Source organism: Dermacentor andersoni, chromosome 8 (assembly GCF_023375885.2).
Source record: "Dermacentor andersoni chromosome 8, qqDerAnde1_hic_scaffold, whole genome shotgun sequence".
Classification (NCBI taxonomy): Eukaryota; Metazoa; Arthropoda; class Arachnida; order Ixodida; family Ixodidae; genus Dermacentor; species Dermacentor andersoni.
In genome coordinates this window covers 119,517,316-119,538,807 of record NC_092821.1, presented here as the reverse complement: position 1 = coordinate 119,538,807, position 21,492 = coordinate 119,517,316, and the positions used below count along the sequence as shown (strand labels likewise).

At 44.6% G+C, this 21,492-nt stretch overlaps 1 protein-coding gene and 1 non-coding gene across 4 annotated transcripts; one reads left to right on the top strand and one right to left on the bottom strand.

Moving 5' to 3' along the window:
* Positions 1-74: 74 nt before the first annotated feature.
* On the bottom strand, positions 75-20,779 carry LOC126529092 (cytosolic endo-beta-N-acetylglucosaminidase-like). 3 transcript variants are annotated; one of them, XM_055069613.2, is made up of 9 exons: positions 18,941-20,774; positions 17,934-18,082; positions 17,407-17,555; positions 14,798-15,115; positions 11,758-11,861; positions 8,256-8,364; positions 7,243-7,430; positions 3,339-3,590; positions 75-655 (listed from the first exon to the last, which is right to left on the bottom strand). In XM_055069613.2, the coding sequence occupies exons 1-9, from the start codon at positions 19,123-19,125 to the stop codon at positions 382-384; spliced, it is 1,728 nt and encodes a 575-aa protein (XP_054925588.1). In that variant the 5' UTR covers positions 19,126-20,774; the 3' UTR covers positions 75-381. The 3 variants fall into 3 exon arrangements, with proteins under 3 accessions (XP_054925588.1, XP_054925590.1, XP_054925589.1); XM_055069615.1 differs by having other exon boundaries at positions 18,866-18,946; XM_055069614.1 differs by lacking the exon at positions 3,339-3,590 and having other exon boundaries at positions 18,941-20,779.
* Positions 20,284-20,365, top strand: TRNAS-UGA (transfer RNA serine (anticodon UGA)). The gene has a single exon. It is a non-coding gene; the product is annotated as a tRNA-Ser (tRNA).
* Positions 20,780-21,492: the final 713 nt, after the last annotated feature.

Sequence of the window (21,492 nt, the reverse complement as noted above, 5' to 3'; positions counted from 1 at the left end):
TCGCAATGCACAGCTCAGGTGCCTGTGAGCACAGGCGCGTGGCGCCAATTTCTTACACACCAAGGACGCAGGAATGAAATGGCAAAACTCATAGCATTTGATCAACTGCTTCGTGAAAGCGTAGGTTCACATACTATTACAAGATGTACGTTGTATCTGCACACATCTTCTTGTTCGACCACTGTTGATTAATTACTTGAGTCTCCCATCTTCCAGTGAACTTCCGTTGTGTTTGAACTCTGTTTCATACGTCAAGTAATAATGTGTTTATAATGTTCCGTACATATATACGGTATATTACAAAAGCAGACGCCTTCTGTTGCTTATTCAAAACGAGAGTGCAAAATTTTAAAGTCGAATACAATGCCAACGTGGCGTCTATCATGATGTGCTGTCTTCGGCTTGCGGTGGCTGATTCTCTGGCTCTTCAGAACCGTCTCCATCGCTACACATTGCCGCCTCGGGACCGGAGTCGTCAGAAACGTCATTTCCATCATTGCTTGTAGCTGCTGCCTGATTGCTCTTCATCTTTTCTGGCCGGTCCACCACAAGCTCACCCAAGAGGCAAATGTTTGCTTGTGGCGAGACAAATGAGAAGCCTATCTCTTCCAGAATGGCGCAGTCGGTGGTTCTCAGGTCGTCAATGCTGTATTTCCTGGAAAACAGCAAGCAGAAATGGGTGAACAGATGTGTGCATTCGGTACACGGTACTTGTAAGAAACAACAGCAAAATAAAATGGCCTAACAGGTGTAAAGTGAATGAACGAATTAATAAATAAATTTTATTGAGAAAGGGGTGGCTCTGTGGCTTATGCTGGGGTGCAGGAAGATGGGTAGGGTATAGAGAAAAGAGGCAGGAGCAAACCTCACCGTTGCCAGCAAAGGCGAGACGCTCCTAGAAACGTCAACACCCCCAACGGTGACAAAAGGTTCCACCCTCTCCTTGAATACCTACATCAGGATGTCCATGCCAGTCTGAAGGGCAATATCCCAATAAAAATATGCATTCCGTACATGGTGATTCCAGGAACAACAGCAAGCAGAAAAAACTGAACAGGGCTGTGCTTCATCAGTGGTCAGAGCGATGCTCCGCCCGCATTATTAATGGGACCAGCCAGTTGTAAACGGCGGATGATGCAGCAGCCAGCCATGTATAAGAAGTCCTGAGCCTATATCCACAAAGCACTTTGCATGAAGTTGTTTGTAAGAAGAAACAGAGGCTAGTCGTCATAGCACATATATAGCATTATTGAAATTGGTTGAGTCGGATAGAATCGAGCGGCAGGAATGAACTATATTATACCAATCCAGGTGCCAAAATAAATATTTCTTGGAAATGACAGCAAGCAGAATCGGGTGAACAGTTGTCCAAGTCAAACCGTGCACTCCCAAGAAACAATGGCAAGCAGAAATGGCCAGAGACGTGTCAAAGAAGGGCCAGTTAAGTGTCGACATACATGGAGGCTGAAATGTACCGATGGTTAAATGTTTGATTATGCAGCCACAAAATGATTTGCGCAATGGGGATGACAGCAACACAGGCGACCACATCCCGCCTCATTTACAGCTAATTATTCTCACCTTTGACTATACCTTGATTATATCCTTTACTGCTGATTATTGCTATGTCTCCTTGGTGTGTAGAGGTATCATTCAATAACATTATCATGTTTATATGACATCTACAAGTTTACAAGTGGTTACAAGATACCTAGATCCCAGATATGCCAAACCCATGTGAAGTGAGCTAAGACGACCTTGTTTTCAAAATGTGTATTCGGTACAGGCTACTTCCTGGACACAACATCTAGCAGATACAGCTGAACAGGTATCGCAACGGTTCACTTTTCAAACATGGTCCACATTTAGTGCGTGGTCCACATTTAATGCATGGTTCACATTTAAAAGGAACATCCAGTTAGTATATCTGGCTACCAAAAAGTACTGAAATGTGGCATGAGGGCTTGCAGACAACATTTTATTGCACAGATGTCAGCCTAATGCACCCATTACCTTCTTTTTTTCTCTCTCTCAATGAATCAGGAGTGTTCGAGCTATTGGCTTTCTTACAGTGTAGGTGTTCTACGGATGCAGTCATTCTTTCATTATCTGCTGCATGCGTTCTGGTTACCGACTTGGTCTCGAATCTGACATCGAAATCACACAGCACCAGCACATCCCATATAGCAGAAACCTTGCAGAGTGTCGTCGTCAAAGTGCAAGGTCATTGACAAGCAAGTGACAGAGATGCTGGCAGAGGGAATAATTCAAGAATTGCCAAGTCCTCTTTGAAAAGCAACCACTGAATTCTTGGTGGTGTGTCAACTACTTGATTCACTACTGCAAAATGGCGGCCCTAACATCAGCAACCACAGCCCAAGTTTGTCACTTCATTTTACATTCAATCATACTCCACTGTCCACCTGCCGTATGTTGACCATGGATCTGACACTGACAATGTGAAAGCTGACAGCTGACAATGTGAAAAAACTACTTTGTGCACCTCAAACTTTCGACATTCAACATCTTGACACCTGCAACCTAATGGCTTGACCAAGAGCATGAACTGAACACTGATCTAAATGCTGTCAACGTACGTCACTTCAGACCACAAAAACGGGGATGAAGCATCACCATTCGTGACCTGTGCTTTCAATATTGCAACACATTAAACAACCCCTTCTCTCGTGCTTATGCTGGCTAATTTCGTCATTATGCTGGGCAATACTTTTCTTTTTCTCATCCACAATGACTCCTGTAATGCATAGGCAGAGGATGTCAGGCCAAGCAGAGGAATCCCACCGACTTGCTAATTTGCACAAACTGGCCTTACAAGATGAGTCCAAAGCACAATGTGATATTCAACACAGACTTATGCTCCTGGTGACCTCGTGGTGGTGGACTCTAATACGCAAACATGGCTTGGGCCAAAAACTGCTTGCACATTATTGTTGGTTGTTTCTGATCACTTGAATGAGGTGAACTACAGGATAGTGCACCCTACTAAAGTGGCTGATGCTCACCCAAGGACAAGGTCATGCGTGTTGCCCGCCTGAAACCTTTTACCCCATGACAACCTGAGCGACTTGCCCCCGAGTGCTTTGTCTGCAAGAGGAGCAATTCGAGAGCGCATAGAAGCTGAAGAACATTATAGAGGGTGCTGAACAAGTAAGAGAAAGGCTGTGGTTTTTTGTGATTGCCATACTTCCTTGTGCTTGAGCTGCCTCAATAAAACCGAGTCAGGCCTCTGCAATGTATGTAACAATATTCTTGGTGTTCACTTTCAAATTTGAGCACTCCTAAATTGCCGTTACTTAAACTTTGGATTTCCTACACACCTGGTTATCCAACTGTTTCCAGAAACATCTGGGCTGTTGTTGGATCTGGACACGGAGATGTCATGAACCACAGCATAACATTCCTCTTTAGGTACCGTAACCACGACGCCCAGCAGGAGCTCCTCTCTCTCACCCTTGGTCGTTGCTTTCAAGACCAGCACAATGTCATTCTCCATTGAGCTGCAGGGCTTCTGCTGCTTGAAAGTGTAGCTCACTGTCAGAGGGCCCAGCGGGAAGTCACATCCAAACAATCTGCCAACAGAATTGGTCAAGGTTGTGATTTGGGCTTAAGCGTACAACATAACAGAAGGGCTCCATGTCGTGAAACTAGTACAGGAGACACAAGGAACACGTGTGTGTGTGGCCTGTTCCTCCTGCGAGCCTGATCTGTACAACGTTTAAGACTTTCATGAAATGAGCATTGGTTGCGAAGTTGGGCTAGTGTTTCAGCAACAATACATATATATATATATATAAAGAGAAAAAAAACGGCCGTGGCTTAGCTTGGTTAAGCCTGGTGATTGCGAAGCAATAGTGTGTTATTCTCAGATCAGCTGGTAGTATGGCTGGTGGTAGTCTTGGGTTATGCTAGTGTTACGGCTTACAGTGAATCATCTAAGAGGAAGTCATCCGTCGAATCCGTGTATGCCGACAAACATTTCCCTCAGCAGTGTGCCCATTACAAGATCTTCCAGTATCGATTGGCCGATGGTGCGGTAACATTCCATTTTCTCCGCGTCGTAAGATATGCCCACTCTGACCGTAGCGCCCCTGGTGAGAGGAGCGGGAGTTAGGCCGCCGTTGGTGGCTACCGTCTCGCCTCGCAACGGCGTGAGATGGGGCCCCGTTTTTACACAGCTGGTGTGACGTCACACTGACCATAGCGCCCCTGGTGAGAGGAGCGGGAGTTAGGCCGCCGTTGGTGGCTACCGCCTCGCCTCGCGATGACATGAGATGGGGCCCCGTCACACAGCTGGTGTGACGTCACTCTAGGTCACGTGGTGTGACGTCACGCAGCGAGGTCACGCTAAAGGTCAATGGTGCCTACCACCGCCTCGCCATGGAACGGGCTGAAGTGCGACCTAAAGTAGTATTGCTTCGCAATAGAAGCAACACCACTTGCAGAATCACAGGAAGGTGAAACAAACACAGGTGCCATGTCCAAAGCATGAGACACAGGTGCCTTTCTGTGGTCATGTAGGTGGCCCTTTTTTACTTTTGCGATAGCAATTATATGGCCCAAGCGCATTTCTGCCATTGCCGTGATGTTCCGTACAAAGTTCAAGCATGATAAATCATCACCACACGCCGTACGCTGTATGTGCGGCTCAATCTCACACACGAAATCTCACAATTCTGTCACATGCAAGGCTCTGAGGGGAGGGCAGGGAGGGGGGACGCGTGGTCCTTCGGGCGGCCCGTGTGACTGCGCGCTCCCAGCCGGGCCGCTGCATCTTGAAAGCCATCTGCAACGTGTACAGAGTCTGCCGCACGCTGTGTTTTCGCTTGGTTCGCGTTGATGCGGGCGGCAGCACGAAGGTCAATTCGCTCGCTGCTGCTTCCCCACTTACTCACTCCAGCATTTTGACAGCAATTTTGCTCTGTCATCGAGTGAGATGTGTTCATGTTGCTTGTGCGTGCGTGACGCCCCTTCTTATATTCCCTTCTTTGCTCTTAACATGTCTAACAGTGTTAACAGGGCGTATGATATATAGTGCTACACCTCTGTGCATCTCTCTTAGTAAACCGAAGCTCCCTCTTATTTGGAACATATTTATCCAGTCCCTTGAGGTTCCATTTAATGAGATTCTACTGTGATGAATATGAATAGAATAAGGCAAATCTAAACTGTTTCTCACCAACACCAGTCAAAACTGAATATAATGAATACTGACATAATTAATTATTGTTTATAGTGAGGCAAATCTAAAATGTTGTACACCAATATCAGCATGTAATGCGTATATGCTTATAACAAATATTGGATATAAAGAAAGTATCTTAGTGTGGTAGTGTGGTTTTTAGAAAGTATTTTAGTATGAGGTCACCTTTTTCTCAAACGCTCTCTTTTCAACAGAAGCCTTCTCCTCCCTCTTTTTGGGCTGCCCTATTTCGTAATATAGCAGATTCCCATACGTGGCTGCTATTGGCCAATAGCCGACGTCAATGAAGAAGAGTGTTTGGATCACTGTGCTTCTTCCTCTGTTACTGTGTATACTTATTGACACTGTTTAATAAACAGGCTGAAGTAAGTGAAAAATCTGCATCTCTAATTTCAGTATGAATTATATATTTCCGGAATTATGAACATCCTATTATTGCCAACATGCACGCTTGCCAGCGCACACCCTCTCCTGGCCGCTGATGGCTAGACACCTTGGCAGATATCGCTTCATACTGAGCTAATGACAGCGCTTCAAAATGTGCAAGTTGGATGTGGCTATTATCTGTCGGTCAGGCTGGTGCAGGACAAAGCTGGCCCACAACACATAGCACAGCCAGACTGTAGCATATAAGTGCAAATGTGCATTCAAGCTCTGTGATGCACAAAGCAAATGCCACGCATACGCACTACAGTTGCATGTAGCTGCGATCTGCTACGTAGGGTAAATACCGTGGCTGCTGCGGCATGCCACGATGAGTCTGCTCGCTGAGCACACTGAGGCTTGCTGAGGACAACCACACTTGGCGCATTGTAGGTGCCGAAATCGCAAATACATGAACATCTACATGAATATCTACATGAATCTACATGAACATTCAACATCAAATTTGAACTGCACACCGCGGTGACGTTCAGTAGGCAGAGCATTGTGGGCATGCCCCACTCCGCCGTAACCGTAGCCATGCAAGGCATTGGAGGAGCGGGAGCACCGTGAAATGGATCATACAGCTATCTTTGATTGCCAACAACGCCACTTCTTCTGAACGCACTGAAGCACTTTTCGCGCAAGGTATTTCTGAAATAGTTTTAGTTCGTTAAAAGTGTAGGAAGTATAAGAGAGTGAGAGTAACACAAGATGTACACTTCAGCAGTTCAGAAGCTTGTTAAACATATAATGAAACAAGGCCACAAGCTATGGCAACATGACAGTGACAAAATTCTTCTGATGACCGTGAACAGATGTTTCATGTGTCATCTGTCATCACATGATACAGTTACAGTAGACTCTCTTTAAATGAAACCTCAAGGGACTAGGGAAATCGGTTCCGTTTAACAAGAGTTCCATGTGCTGAGAAACATTGCGGAGAGCCTTGCAAGAATACAAAACTAACCAACCATGAGGATGGTGTTCCGTTTAAGCAGCAGTTTTGTTTAGGTGATTTCTGTTTTTCGAAATTCCACTGTAGTTTTGAGGAGATGCCGCCATGTGGCAGGGTGACCTTCACAGTGTTCTTTGTCTTGAAAGGTTTTTCTGAGGAAACGCTAAGGGCCATTGTGTATGTTGTACTCAGTGGTCCCGTATGAACTTCCCGATCTGCACTTAATGCAAAGTGGAGCCCAGTGCTACTGTACTTCAATTACCCGGTCCCAAAATGCATGCACTGCGCGTGGTACCACAAAATACTTCTAACAAAGGAATATTTTGAGCAAAGTGATTTCGTTACAAGTGTCTGTTGATAGAAGTCAAGCCTATTCTGGCACAGCTTAACGCTCTGGAACTTCTGATGACAGCATCACACGTGAATGAACTAGAAGAATGACATTCCACAATTCTGTTGGCGTGCATGAGCAAAATGTAGATCATGCTTATGATCAGTTGCAGCACCTGTCCTCTACCCGTAAAAAAAATTCCTCCACTGGTTTTCTACACTAGTCTTGAGTACTGTTCTTTTTACCAGTGCACACAGACTTTCTGCATTCGTGGTTGAGAACCACTACTTTTCAGAGCCATTGACTCACCTAAAGTAAGGCACGGCCTCAGGCTGTCCCGGGTCAGGCAAGAAGCGAAACCGAAGGCAGCCGCCCCCACCGTATGCGTCCTCTGTATAGATATTGACCGAACCACATCCCTTGTACAGCCAAGTGTTCTGGTCACGCGGCTGCAGCTGCTGTTTGGACAGGTCGAACCACGGTTTCTTTGACACTACCTGCGAAGTTGGTCATACAGGTTTCCTACAGGAACCGCCAGTGTTACTAACAGCTTGACGTTGTGTGGCCGCAGTCACCTCTCAGTCCCTCACCTAATTCTTTTGCACGAGCGCTCGCTAAGCATTGCTGCCTCACTTTGGCACCCCATTTCAAACATGCACGTCGCATGTGGTGATGTGTACGCAATGCTGACACCCCCAGCTGCATGTGTTCCACATGCTTTTTTTACAGCAATAGCTAACATTTTGGGTTAACAATTCGTGGCTGCATTCAGAGGCTGTCGGTATGTCAGCAGTTTTTACAGCAATGCCCACTGAGGCATGCTATGTTAAAAATGGCAGTGTTACAGAACGTGGTGGTATGCAAATAACACCACAACCACATGCGTTCAAGCAGGCTTGTTACAGTAATAGGCAATATTATGTGGGTTAATGCTATGTGGCTGCAGGCAGAGGCTGTCACCAGTATTCACAGTAATGCTCGATCAGGTGGCCAGTGGTGGCAGCAGTGTGATACAGTGCACGGTGGCAATGCCTCAAATGACAACCAACAGCATCACTCAAGTGAATATATAATTAAGTGCCACCAGAACCAGTGCAAGCTGGCGCAACAGTGCCCTTTGTGAACAGGCGTGTTCCTCGGAAATATGCAATGCCTTCCTTTCTTTTTTAACACTTTGTACGCCTATTTAATATTATTTCCGCCGTAATGATGATAGCTTTTTTTTTTTACTGTGTTCTGTGTCGATAGAACCATCGCGAACTGAAAGTAGCCGCAACAGTTATTAGGGCAAAACAACACTAAAAATAATGGAAGCTTCTGACCTGCCCCTCCTTGTAGAGGCTGTCACCAAAGCCCTGGCAGAAAGTGGTCGAGATGGGCGGCTCTCTCAGGCGCCATTCGGTGCAGCAGTGGTCGGGGAAGCTCCACAGCCTGCAGAAATGGTGAAATGCCATGCATTCCACTGTGCTCCGTTTCACACACAGCAAGCATCACACATAGCAAGCATCACACATAGCAAGCATCACACAAAGGAAAGGCTAGAAACACATGTCTCACTGCTTGCATTCACGACTGAAAAATAGCGAGTCACAAGCAAAAGAAAGATACAGGTACGGGTCGTGTAATTGGATGCGAGATTGAAAGAACACTAAAGGAAAATTTAAGGTTGAACTAAATTGAAAGATTAGGCTTCCGTAATAGCGAGTCGGTCATTCGTGGCAAGAACAGAGCTTTTGCAAGCGAGAAACTGACAAAACTGATAAATGAGAAGTGCTGCCACCTATTTAAAACTGTTCCATCTCTCATGTGACATCACCACTGGCTTATTGAAAGAGAGCGAGGGAGGGAGGTCACATATGGGGATTACATCAACTCATCTGTTCTGGTACGGGCAATAAAAATCTAGGAGCAACAGCGGGGCCATCCAAGGGCAATTTCCTATGCAAGAAAGTCATATATTGGCATGCAGGAAATGACGATAAGACATCTGCACAAATGTTTTATCAATCTAACTAGGCTTAACACTTTTCTTTGGGGTCCCTTTAAGTCTCATGCTCTTATGCCACAAAATATGGCATAATTATTTCACGGAAGGCACCGCAGATATTAATCAATTTAGCATTGAGTGAGCCCAGCGGCTTGTTTTTGCAACCATTGGCCACAGTGCGGCACTTGCGGCCAAAACATAAGTACATCACATACTGGTAGCACCATGGTGCCCAAGTAATATGAGACTTTACACAGCCTTGCATCCCCTAGATGTAGTTGTAATGTATAAAGTGGTTATTCTGCAGAAAGCGTCGCGTGCCAAAAGCAGCCACACTGTAAAACATGCGGAGTGAGACTTCTGTGACCGCATTAGTTGCGTAGCTTCCGCAGCATTGTCTGCTAAGCTCTAAATGGAGTAATGCAGACAAAGGGCTGCCCTGGCTGGATTAAATTTTGTTATCCAAGGTTACACATGCATGCAGTTCTTTTTTCTTTTTTTTTTTAATTATGCCCAGCACTGGAACATGCCCAATGACAGCTGCGGTTTTTCGCAATTGCATCAAATGACACACATTTGCAACCATTCTCCCTTTATTGCATTCCAAGCCTGATGCACTGTCCGTTGGAACTCCCTCTACAATGAACATTTGTGGTGCCATTACATAATAATTTCCACTATACGATGTAAGGCTCCTTTGGCACCACCTCTTCCTTACAATTGAACTAGATGAACAGGAAGCTGAGCGACATTACTTAAACACTCCACTGCATCTGTTAGTGAATCTAGTGCAGCCTTCAGAAATGCTAATGCTATTTCCGATCACTTTTGGCTAGATATAAAATATGAGGCCACTGCTTTAATTTTAGGATTAGTTTGAAGCTGCACGGGCTGATATTCTTTAACCTTTAATGACATACCCGCTATTTCACTATGCGCAGTCTCTCTCAGGTGCTGTTCATGCAAGCAAAATTTGGGTTGCCAAATTTGGCTCGCTAGTGGTTCCTAATAAAAGAGGAAAACTTTACGGCAGATTTTGAACACAAAGGCCAACTTCAATTAAACTTTGGGGCCTCGTAAGAAGGCCTGCTTCACATAGGGGTAGGCATTAAGCAGCCTCTGTGCAAAATTTTACCTTTTAAACACAAGTGGATGCGTCGCGAAAGGATTGCAAAAGCAGACATTTTTGATGCCAAAACTAGAAAATATTGTTGCCATTAGCGCTCGCCAGGAGTGACGCATTACTCAGAGCATACGGCTCCTTGGCATGATCTCAGAGGTTGGCCATTGGCCATGGCTTCCCACGGTATGCTGAAAAATCTCAGAGGTGACACATTCACTAACCACCACATGCACGTGTCGCTTGCTTAAATGTTAATTAAAGGCTGCTAATAAAACATTTGACAATTATACCTGCCCTGGAGCTTCGCCAAGATTGCTTCATTAGTATACACACTACATCATTTATAGCCGATTTAGCCAAATCGAAATTTACTTGCTGTTGGCCTTTAGCGATAAGCTAAATGCTGCTCTTTGTTGATTCCCACGAGACTAGAAAGATCTCTTTTCGAGGATTTTCATAATTGTGCCATTATTATTATTATTAACCAGTTTGCTGTTTCATGGCATTGCTCGTCCAGTGACTTCAAACTGGGATCAACTGGGACCAATTAGCATATCAAGCCCCATCAAAGCACTTAGTTCCAACTCAAAAAACAAATTGCAACACAAACATGCATAACCTTATAAGCCTGCTAATTAGTACTTGGAAGGCTAGAAAGTTCTATTTGCATTAGTTCTAATACATTGGTGGAGAATATAATATGGTCCAACCGAGTTGTAACAATGTTCAAGTGCCAAGAAAATCCCATTGTTACAGCCAATAATTGTTATGACTGGATTGCACGAAAAAAACCAGAGGGGACAAATATTCAAACATCTTAATTAGGCACAAAGTACCACAGTCGAACCCACTTATAGCACTATACTGGTTTTAATAATGCTCAGATGTAACGTTGAGCACCTGCTGCGGTAAAATAAACCACTTACTACAATGTTCAATTTCACATTATTGGCGATTAAACTCCTTCCGGCGCACACACCCAGTAGCCAGAGTTAATTGTTATAGCCAATAATGCAGCATGGGAACATTGTACTAAACAGTTTGTTTTACCATAGAACGCACACAAAAGTCCAGGGTGCGTCACCTGCTCATTGTTATCCACTATTGTTTTAAGTGGGTTCAACTTATTTCTATGAGTCCATCAGCAAGCACTATCATAATGTATATGCACAACTGCAAACGACCTCAGGTCTTGTATGCAGCTAATCTAACCTACTTACAGACCTTGTTCTCATTTTGTTGACTACCTATAGACTAAAATATAACCAGTGCAAGTTTGCAGTGGAAACACAAGAAACTAATAAAGGATAGTGGATATGGAAAATACTGGTAGTAAGCATTTTCACTCTGTTAGGTCGCCCCTCACAATATGGCCGATGTCCCTCCCACAGCACCATTGAGCCAAGCATTTTACATCCTTCCATCCTGTTTGCAAGAAGTTTACACCCTCAATTGCAAACAGCAGGGATACAGTAAGGAAGGATGGTAAGGCAAAGCAGCTGCTTTGCCTTATTATTTTTCCACAACAACGTATACATGAAATACAAAAATTATTAAGACTAATATAAATATGTATTGTAATTACTGCTAAGATGTGGTACGTAAAACGAAATGTCAACTGCTTGCATGTTTACAAGAAGGCATGCTCCAATAATACGCGTGACATTATTACATACGGTGAGACCAGCTTCCCAGTGACATCTCCAGAACTCACCGGCACTGGTTTGCTATAAACCTCCGCTTGTCTTGAGCCTCGTACACCCAACCAGCACCGAAGATGGCTGCCGACAAGCCGAGCTTACGTGCTGTCTCGACTACCTGAAACGAAACAAAGGTTTGACAGACAATGTGAACGTTATGACGAAGGTCATGAAAAAGACTTTTGTTTTTCGTGAACCTCATAAAATGTGATGTTTACATTGCAGTCCACAGGATTTAGCTCTGAACATGGTATGACTCCAAAAGATTAAGAAACTTGTTCATGTTGATTCTCTGGAAGTGTACGAATATTCAAAATTTTGAACACAAATCCCATAGTCTTTAGTATTTCATTCATGCTTGATTCGAGAATTCACCACTTGAAATGGCTAATGTTCATTACAGTCCGAATATAAGGGATAACTGCACTTATTGGAGTCTCGATCGAGGGACAAAGACCAAAGCAAGTGAGGGACTACTCCGAATGATTCAGCTGCAGGGTAATTGAAGTTCTTGCGCAGAGGCATCAGTTCCTGAGCAAACACATGGGGCAGATAACTTTTCAATAATTTCCAGTCACTCAAAAGGAATGCTTCATTGTTAACCAGCCTACCTATATACAAACCTGTTGCCTTGATTTAAGCAAAGTAATTTATTATTTGGCTGATCTTATCATGTCTGCCTCCGATTAAAAACCATGTGGGGTGCAGTATGGTCACCCATCTCTCTTTTAAAGAACATTACACTCAGCTGGCTGGACATTCAGTTTCAAACAGCATGGCATGCATGTGTCAAAATTACGCCTCTATTTCTTTTTTTTTGAACACGTTCACTGCGATGTGTGTCACGGCACTGCGGCAGTGGGTCACGCTGTGCGGCTGTGCAGGGCTTTCCTGCAGCACTCGTGCAACATCTCCACTAGGAATCAATGGAGATGAAAAATTCTGGTCACCCTTGTGATTCACCGGTGGGTCATGACCGAAGTTAGGTAAACGCCCTCATTCAGTGGGTTTTCCTCTCTCGCGATCACGGCGCCAGCCACTTCCTCACCTCACCCTCACGCTGAAACATTTGTCTGCCCTCAACATCAGCTATGAAAAATTTACTCACTTACCCTCATGTCGAAAAGGCTACCATCCCGTCAGAAAGAAATCTGGGATAAGTGTGACCAGCGGAGCCTGTTTAGGTGTGCTCCGTGCCAAGTAGATTGCGCAGTTTCTGCCTTCATTGCCTTCATCAATGACCGAATTTTGAGCTAGCATTCCCGGTACGGTTCACATGAAACCTGCTGTTCATTTGCCAATCGTGAAAGTAAAAAAATATGGTCGAGACACCAACAGATCAATACGTACCACATATTTATAGTTAGAAGTGCAAGAGCACACAAACGTGTCGTCCTTGTTAAAAAATAAGAATTTGCTTAGAGCCCACCACTCATCACATGCATGTAGCACTGTACCGTCACAGCACAAAATGCCGAAAAAGTGCTAAAAGCAAAAACAAATAAATAAATAAAAATAAAAACAAAACAAGAGTTGCTGAGCACTTAATGGAAGAAGGTACTGTTGTGGTTTTTGTGTCGGCAAATCGTCCGATGGTGACGTTAAATTCGCAGGAATATGGAATGCCACTTTGAATGCGAGCATGTTAGTAATGCTGAATTTTACTGCGTGCATGCCAGCCGTGGTGGCTCATTAACTAATGCTTATCACGCTGAGCATGAGCTCACATCTTGCATTTATGCCACAGCGTTTTGGTAACTCCTATAACGTCACAACAGTGCAACATTACAAAGGTTAAGCTGAAACACTTAAGTTGCATGTTTACTGCAAATAAAGGTCCTCAACCGCCGTTGCGATGTGGCAGCTATATTAGCTATATTAGCTTAGCTATATTAGCTATATAGCTAAGCTATATTAGCTTAGCTATATTAACAGCACGTTTTTTTTTTTTCTCCTTTCTGATGCTGCCTTCACTAGGTCAACAAAGGCTGTCAATGCCTGAAAAGCCTCAAACCTCAAGTTCTTGTTCCTCTTTAATCAGAACAAGGAAAGGTGAATTCTAGAATGTCTATTTCAGATAAAGAAGTATGCTGAACTGTGGTAATCAATGGGGAAAAAAAACAATGTTGCTGCTACAGCTCCCGGTCACTATGTTTAGCTACGGCTAACATCAACAGCCATTTATGACTGAGGTCTGTTACAAGTAGGCTTTGACGTGCCTCTGAACTTGAGACGCTTCCTGCCAGTGCACTTTTAAAAACCTCAGAAATCGAACCCATCACGCATACACTCTAAGCAGCTTCTCTGCACTTCAGCAATATGAATTGTGTCTTCCTCTTTAGCCTCACATCGTCACCGCCGCGCTCCCTCACCAATTTTTCGAAGCCTATCCATAGTTCACCCTCATCTCACTTTGAGGGTGAGGGCAGATGAGGGAGATCAAGGACACCCTGATGAGGGTGCCCCACGTCTGGTAACGACATACCAGAGGCGTACGACAAGTGGCTCAACAAGGGATCATGATGCACAGGAATCAAGACTTCAAAAAAGTACAGTGAACATGCTAGCCAAGTGAGCGTCACACGAACTTCGCACTTCGCTTTGTTTAGAATGAGTAAATATTCAATATTTGTTTCAACATTCGGAAGCTGTTTTTCTAGAATACTCGTATTCAATTCAATTGTCAAGTCACATTATTTGAACACCTCTATAATTGCTCCTCAAAGCATTCAGCCTGCAATATGGTCAAATGGAAATCATCCTTTTCGAGAAATTTCTGTGGAAATTTGAAAAATAGTGCCATGCTTCAGCGAGCGATCAGAGTTCCAGGAAATATGAACAGCGTGTAATGAAGAAGAAGCGCCGGCTAGCCCGGCGCATCTCCAGTGTATGAAAGGCAACGAAGAAGTGCCGGTTAGTCAGGCGCATCACCAGCACTTTACGCACGGGGCCGGTTCTGACTGCTCGCAGGGTTTTGACTACCGCACCGAGTTCGACCTGTCACTCCTTGCGTACCCTGTCAATAAACGCCATGACATGACGAGCTTCCCTCACCTTGTATGTTTCAAAGCCAGCACGGTAACTTGTCAGTCGTGCGTAGACATCAATGCCGACATAAACATCACTCTTGCGGGGCCCAGCAAAGGACGCCGACTGTTGGAGCATGTCCTCGGTCCAATGAGAGTTGAGAAATATTCCGTCGCAAAGGTTGAAGAAGTCACAGTTTTGCTCATTGAGCTCGTTCTGCCAGTCCAGCGTCCCGTCGTGCACAACGCTGTCATACCAGATGACCAGCGAATTGGGCACTGACTGGTGCGTCTCCGTGGTGATGGCAAGAAGCAACTCCTTCAGGAATCCAGCATGGCATTTTTCCTGGAAGCAAGAGTGGTGTGCTCCTGTTTTAGTGCATTTTATTTGAGCCTCGTGCTATTGCAGGTTAGTGCCGAGCTACAATAGCTGGGCAAATGTTTGAACTGACACTATAGCAGACACTAAGTCAGCTCATAATGAAAAAAAGTGTTCTTTCAAAACTTCATTTTTGTAACAGCACGACTAGGCGAGCTTGACGGTACATGATTTACAAGCAAAGCATTTTACAAAACAGATAAGATACCCGCTGTCTTCTGTCTTCCCATTTTCTAAAGCGATTTCTTGTTTTGTCCCATTTTAGCACTGTTCACTTCTAAATCTATTTTTGTTTATTTTGCACTGATAGGTTGACTATTAGAAGACAAAACTGAAAGTCTTAGTTACTTTTAAAAACTTTTCTACAGAAACTCCAGTGCTGGTAGGCCACTGGTGCATTGGGGATTTCAAAATACTTTATTGTATTTGGGCTACAACAACTAAAACAACACGTGACATTTCACAACCGGAACCATCTGCACCTTTTTGTTTGCAGTGCCGTGCACCTTTCCTGAATCAAACAAACTGTTAGTAAGTTCAGACTCTGAATTTTTTTAGAATAAAATGTAGTCAAGCTTTAGCATAAAAGAATCATCTAAGCTCAAGCAGACACTGTCAAAATTGATGACACCACAGCAAGCTGATGCGGTAACTTCCAAGGCTTCGTCACCACCCATCTTGCTTTCTTGCGTCTCTTCCGGCTTACCAAGTCTGTTCTCACAGTAAGAGTAGCTGTTGTTGGGCATTGTAGAAGGGTAATTTATTATTACATGCAGCTAAAGTTATATTTTAGTGTCCCTCTAAGTATCACTAGCAGCATGCTGGGTAACTAAAGAAAATTCTTCCAATGATCGCAGCCATTACAAACTTTTTCGGCGTGATGTCGAACACCCCAAGTGGCCTAATCAGAGTGACCTAGCTGAGATGACCTAATCGTATGGCCATATCGGGTGGCCTAACCGCTCCATTCTGCTCACTGGACCAAGTGGAAGCCACTTTGTCCAATAAGCAGAACGGAGCGGACCGAATGCTTGAGAGGGTGCAGACCAAAGCAAGCAATATTATTCAAGGTGGCATACATATAGACATACATTGGTGATGTTGGCAACAACAGGCAATAGGGAACACACCCGGAGCTTGACTCATCACTACCTATTCCTTAAAGGGACAGGGAGGATAAAAATGATTTCACCTGTATTAGTTATTTACACTTGTACAATACCAAAAACACCACTCTCACTGCGAGAAGACGCTTGGCAAGCAAGAAAAGATGCGAGAAGGAGAGACTGGGGACTACGCCACCGCCTTGAAGTTCCCGCACCAGGTTACCATATGTCATAGATTTTGAAGGTGTCTGCTAGGGCCTAGTTAATTCTTCATGCGTGGAAACGGACTATATCATGTTCTAAGGTGCCAAATATTGAACATGACACAGTTCTGGGAAGTTATACTGAACCAACGCGGTCGAAAAAAAAACAAATACTTAAAATTTTGTGACATCACCTTAAGGTACCACCACGCAGGTTTCGGTGCGAGATTTGAAATCGTTGACCTTCATTTTCTCTTCTTATAATCAACCTTATTTGTGGAATTGATAGAAAATGTAGTTTTCAAAAAATACTTTATCAGTCTTAAACTGTTGTCTAAGCACTCTAATCAAGTTGTCCTCTTTAGGGTCCCTTTAAAGTGAAGCAATTCAGTTGGTTGTCCTAAAACAGCTAAAAGAACGTGTGAGAGCTTTTTACTACAGACATGCGACACCTGAATGGTAGAAGGTGGCATTGTATTACATTCCCAGTTCATTGGCAAACAGTAAAAACTGAAAGGAAAATTTTTTATGTATACACAGCACTTAGTGATTCAAATGCGATAATCAGCCTGCATGTCAGTTAGCACTTCCAGTGCCACCAGTGGGCACTGGAAACACCGAACACCGAGCTAACACCAAGTGGCACAAGAGACGCTGGTCACCATGCAGGCCAATTATTGCGTTTGAATCACTGAGAATTGTACGTCACAGAGCAAAGCAAACACGTATTTTTTTTTGTTATCGCTTGCTCTGTATGATTTTTCCCTTTTACTTCTTGTTTTGCACCTTCTGTCGTTATTTGATACTTTTTCCTGTACTATTTATGCTGGTTTTGTGCCTCTTACTTAATGCCCTTCTGGGCCCTGTAAGGTATTTTGAATAAATAAATAAATACAGACGCTGCATTTGGTTTGCACAGTATTAAAAAAGATAGTTATATGACACAAACCACGTTGCTCTCAATGTCAACAAACCATCCATCAAACTGGGAGAGGGCTGCGATGAGAGCCAGTTGAGACGCTACTTTCGACAGGAGGTTGTCACGTCTGATGGTATCGAGAACTTCTGTGCCCTGAGATGACTCGATAATGAAGGTTCCTGAAAATTCAAAACAAGATTGATTAAAAGCCAGTTGTGGAGAGCCCATTTCTGTGAGAAGAGTTTACGACGAAACGCAGGGGCAGTATTCTCGAGGTGTCACATTTGAGGACGGGGTCACTTTCCCCATATTCCGAACGCGCAACTTGGCAACGGATGAGCGCTCGTACACTACCGACAGCATACATGGTGCTGTGCCAAGCTCACTATCCGCACAGCACCAGGAATGCAGTCTGTTGTATACTTCGACAACTCAGTGCCGAGTCGCGTGAAATCTCACATAAGTAAGTATGGCCAAAAGTGATCCCTTATGAATAACACCCTATGTAAATTAGGGCTTAACATAAGCAACAGGCGGTGCCTCACATGATGCCTTACCCAAAACTTTGACGCCATGCCTGTGGGCAGCCGATATCCAGCCAGGAGGCGGGATTGTGACCATGTGGGGGGAATAATAGACGAAGCTGTCAATTACTTGCCAGTGGTGAAACCGGTAGCTCTTGTGTTTGGAAGAACCATGGATGAACCTAGAAAGAAAAGAGCACAGATCTGTGAACATGCAAGCACTAATTAAGGCATGGCAGCCAAGAAGGTCATCATGTCCTCCTCCTTAGTGCAGAGTTTGTGGACTACTCTTACGAATCACAGCATGTCTGAGAGGAAGATGACACACTCATGCAGCTTCAGTCATGACCAAACAGGCTATATGCCACAGGTGATGCACCCTTAGGTGGCCAGAGGGCACTGCAGCTCTCATTTACACCACCAGTGCAGGTGACGGCAGTTGCTAGGGCTGTCGAAGAAACATGACCCTCAAAATGCCGCACTCGTCCGAGTGTTAAATGCAGAGGTTTGCCCAGTCAAAACCCAAGTAATGCTCCTGCATGTCACATTCCGAGTGCGATCTTTGTCTCGGGTTAAGCATTTCTAGGCATTTATTTATTTCAAGTACCCTCAAGGTGAAATGACATTACAGAAAAAAAATCTGAATCACGTCCCTCCAATTCTGCTTCTGCTTGCTAGGCTGCGTGTCCTGGTGCTTGTATCAACTGTGGAATTTAGGCATCAGCGCAAGGTGTCTGTACCAGTAAGTAAGATTAGGTGATTGCCTTCAGCCACTGAGGTCCAACATCCGAGCAGCGTGAAACTTCAGATCACACTCAATGACACTGCAATTAAGATAATAAGTTGCTAACAACTTATTATAGAAATAATTTAAGTGGGGTTTGCATGTTTCGTCAGAACTGCTAAAACTAAACCCAGAGCATGCACAATAATGTAAGTCAGGCCTTTTGTGAGGTCATAGTCACCTTTTGAATCTTCAGTTGGGCGCCACAAGCATACAGTGATGAACTCTCTTGATTTCCATGCACTCGTGTACCTACCTGTCCTCCTGGTAGCCACTTATAATGTCATGGCGCAAAAGGGTCTTTGGGTCCTCTGGTCTGCCTCGTTTGATGTTGCTTAGCGGCTGCACCGTGCACAGTGGCGGCCTCTTGAAGCTGAAGAGCTCTGCTAACGTATCCAGCGGAGTGACAGTCTTGTCTGGATTGACCTCCTGATCAAGCATCGTTGTTGGGACCAACGCGTATACAGCTCCGGTTTCAACAAGCTGGCCGCAAGCAAAGAACACTGAACACTAGGCTCCTTTTCGAATTCCTAAACGTAAAAAAAGATCCGCGCGCCACAGCTCACGTGTCATTCAAGAACGTTGTACCAGGAATGGCACGTGCAAGGCCTTCTTCTTCCTGGCTCGTACCCACGAGGTCGTTATGCCGATTGGCATGTTTCTCCTTCTTTTTCCTCGCGTGCTTGCGTTTATAATCCAATGGATCAGCCAAGACATAATTTTCAAATTTATGAGCACGTACTGACGACGTCCCAAGAAGTCGGGCTGCAGGAGTAAAAACGCCACATATTCTCGTTCATTTCACCTGTACAAAGACAGAAAGCACCGCTATTTGGACATCATGTCAATTTTTAAAAGGCAATCTCACTCTCTCTCTTTAATATAATCCGATTCCTGGTCAACGCCTTTGTAGTGAACATTTATGTGCACCATATTTAAAGGGAAATCGAAATAACTCGGCTGCGATGGGTGCGACGGGGGCTTGGAATATTTATTTCACCAATTCACGTTGCGAAACAAATGAACTTTCGCGCAGCAAATATCCCAAACATTGTGTCAGAGACACGTTTTTCTTCTTATTCCTCTTTGTCGTTGTTGTTGTTGTTGTTGTTGTAAGAGAAAGCGCGGAAGGCGACGTGTTCAAAGGATACCGAAGTGCTTGGGTCAGTCAGGTGCTGGCAGGTGTATCACCAACGGCGTCCTCGCGAGACCGAGCGATTGCATTTTGTAAAGGCTGCACGGCGGAAGGTGAAGGTAAACGATAGTCATGACGCCGCCGTTGCTGACAGAGCGTGTTATCCAGTGGTGACTTTTACAGTTACGGTATATGCTACCAAAGGTAGTGCTTTGCTTTGCCATCATCGCCTCCTCAAATTTAAGAGGAGGCGCTGGCTTTGCAAGCAGAACATATCCCTTGTCGGACCCGCTACGGAGAGGGCGTTGTACTACAATGTGTGCTCGCATACGTACGTGATTCAAGGTGAACTGAAAGCAGGAAGAAGCTTTTCATTCATAGCAAAATTTGACAATAATCGTAACAAAGCCGCTTTATTTCTGTCCGTGTCGTTATAATGCCCCGCAAGTAGCCACACTCTCGTCGCAGTCGTGGCCGAGTGGTTAAGGCGATGGACTTGAAATCCATTGGGATCTTCCCGCGCAGGTTCGAATCCTGCCGACTGCGGAAAGCAGCAATTTTTTTTTTCGTGTGCATAGAATGTTCGCATTTTTTTTTATAGTGTTTTTACAGTATTATAGTCTCGTCATTTTCTTTAGTGGACGAGCATGACAGAAGCGACACATGTGGTCGGTGCTTCTAAGTATTTTCGTGGCGCTCCTAACTGTGCGAAACGGCGTTATTTATTTGTTATTTTCATTTTATTCACACAGTGGTGGAAGCGAGGGGGGGGGGGGGGGGGGGCTTGGCCTCGGTTTTCGTCAGTAAAGTCCCCAGATAAAGTAAAATATATGTATATATATATGAACTTTAGTCGTCAGGAGATCTCAGGTTTGCGCCGAGACCGAATTATCCTATATGCTACGCGGGCCCGCACAGAGCCTGACGCAGATCGCGGACTCGCCGGCAAAAATTAAGGCTCGCCAGAATTAAGCTTACCGTGTTTATTCGGCGACAGCTGTTTATGGGTCGTCCACATGATTTGCCCGGTCACGACTCGATCTGTGTAGTCGCAATAAGAGAAAGCGCGTCGCAGCGTGGTCAGTGAGTGACTAAAAGCTTCACTGAAAAGAAGTGAAAGAAGGCACGTTGGTTGGGGTGTTGGGGACACTATTCCAGTGCCCCACTGGCACGATCGAGCGGCTCTCTGGGCTTGGTTCAGAAGAACCATCATGTTAACGGGCTCATTTCCGCCATTGCAACGTACATGCGCACTAAAGTTATCAATTAAAAAGATAATTGACACGATTTTGTCAATTAGCAATAAATTCAGCACTACTACTCATTTAGAAAGCGCTATCCCGGCTTGATCCACAAGCCATATGCCTTCCACTGCCCATTCCTCATTAGTGGGTGTTTGTGTATTACGGGGCTGTCTATATACGTCTGGATCACAGCACGCAATAAATCGACGCGGGGTCGACTGACAGAGTAAAGACACCACCAAGCAATTCCGTCGTCCTGTCACGGGAAAGATCTCTGCACAGGAAGCAGAGGTCACGGTACTCAATGTGGAAGTATATAGTGTTTCTGTATATGAACTCCCGCAGGGAGGCAGTTGTGTTCATGTATATGCTCTCCGAGGGTCTATGTGGAAGCAGAGGCCCTGGAATTTAGTCGTCAGGAGATCTCAG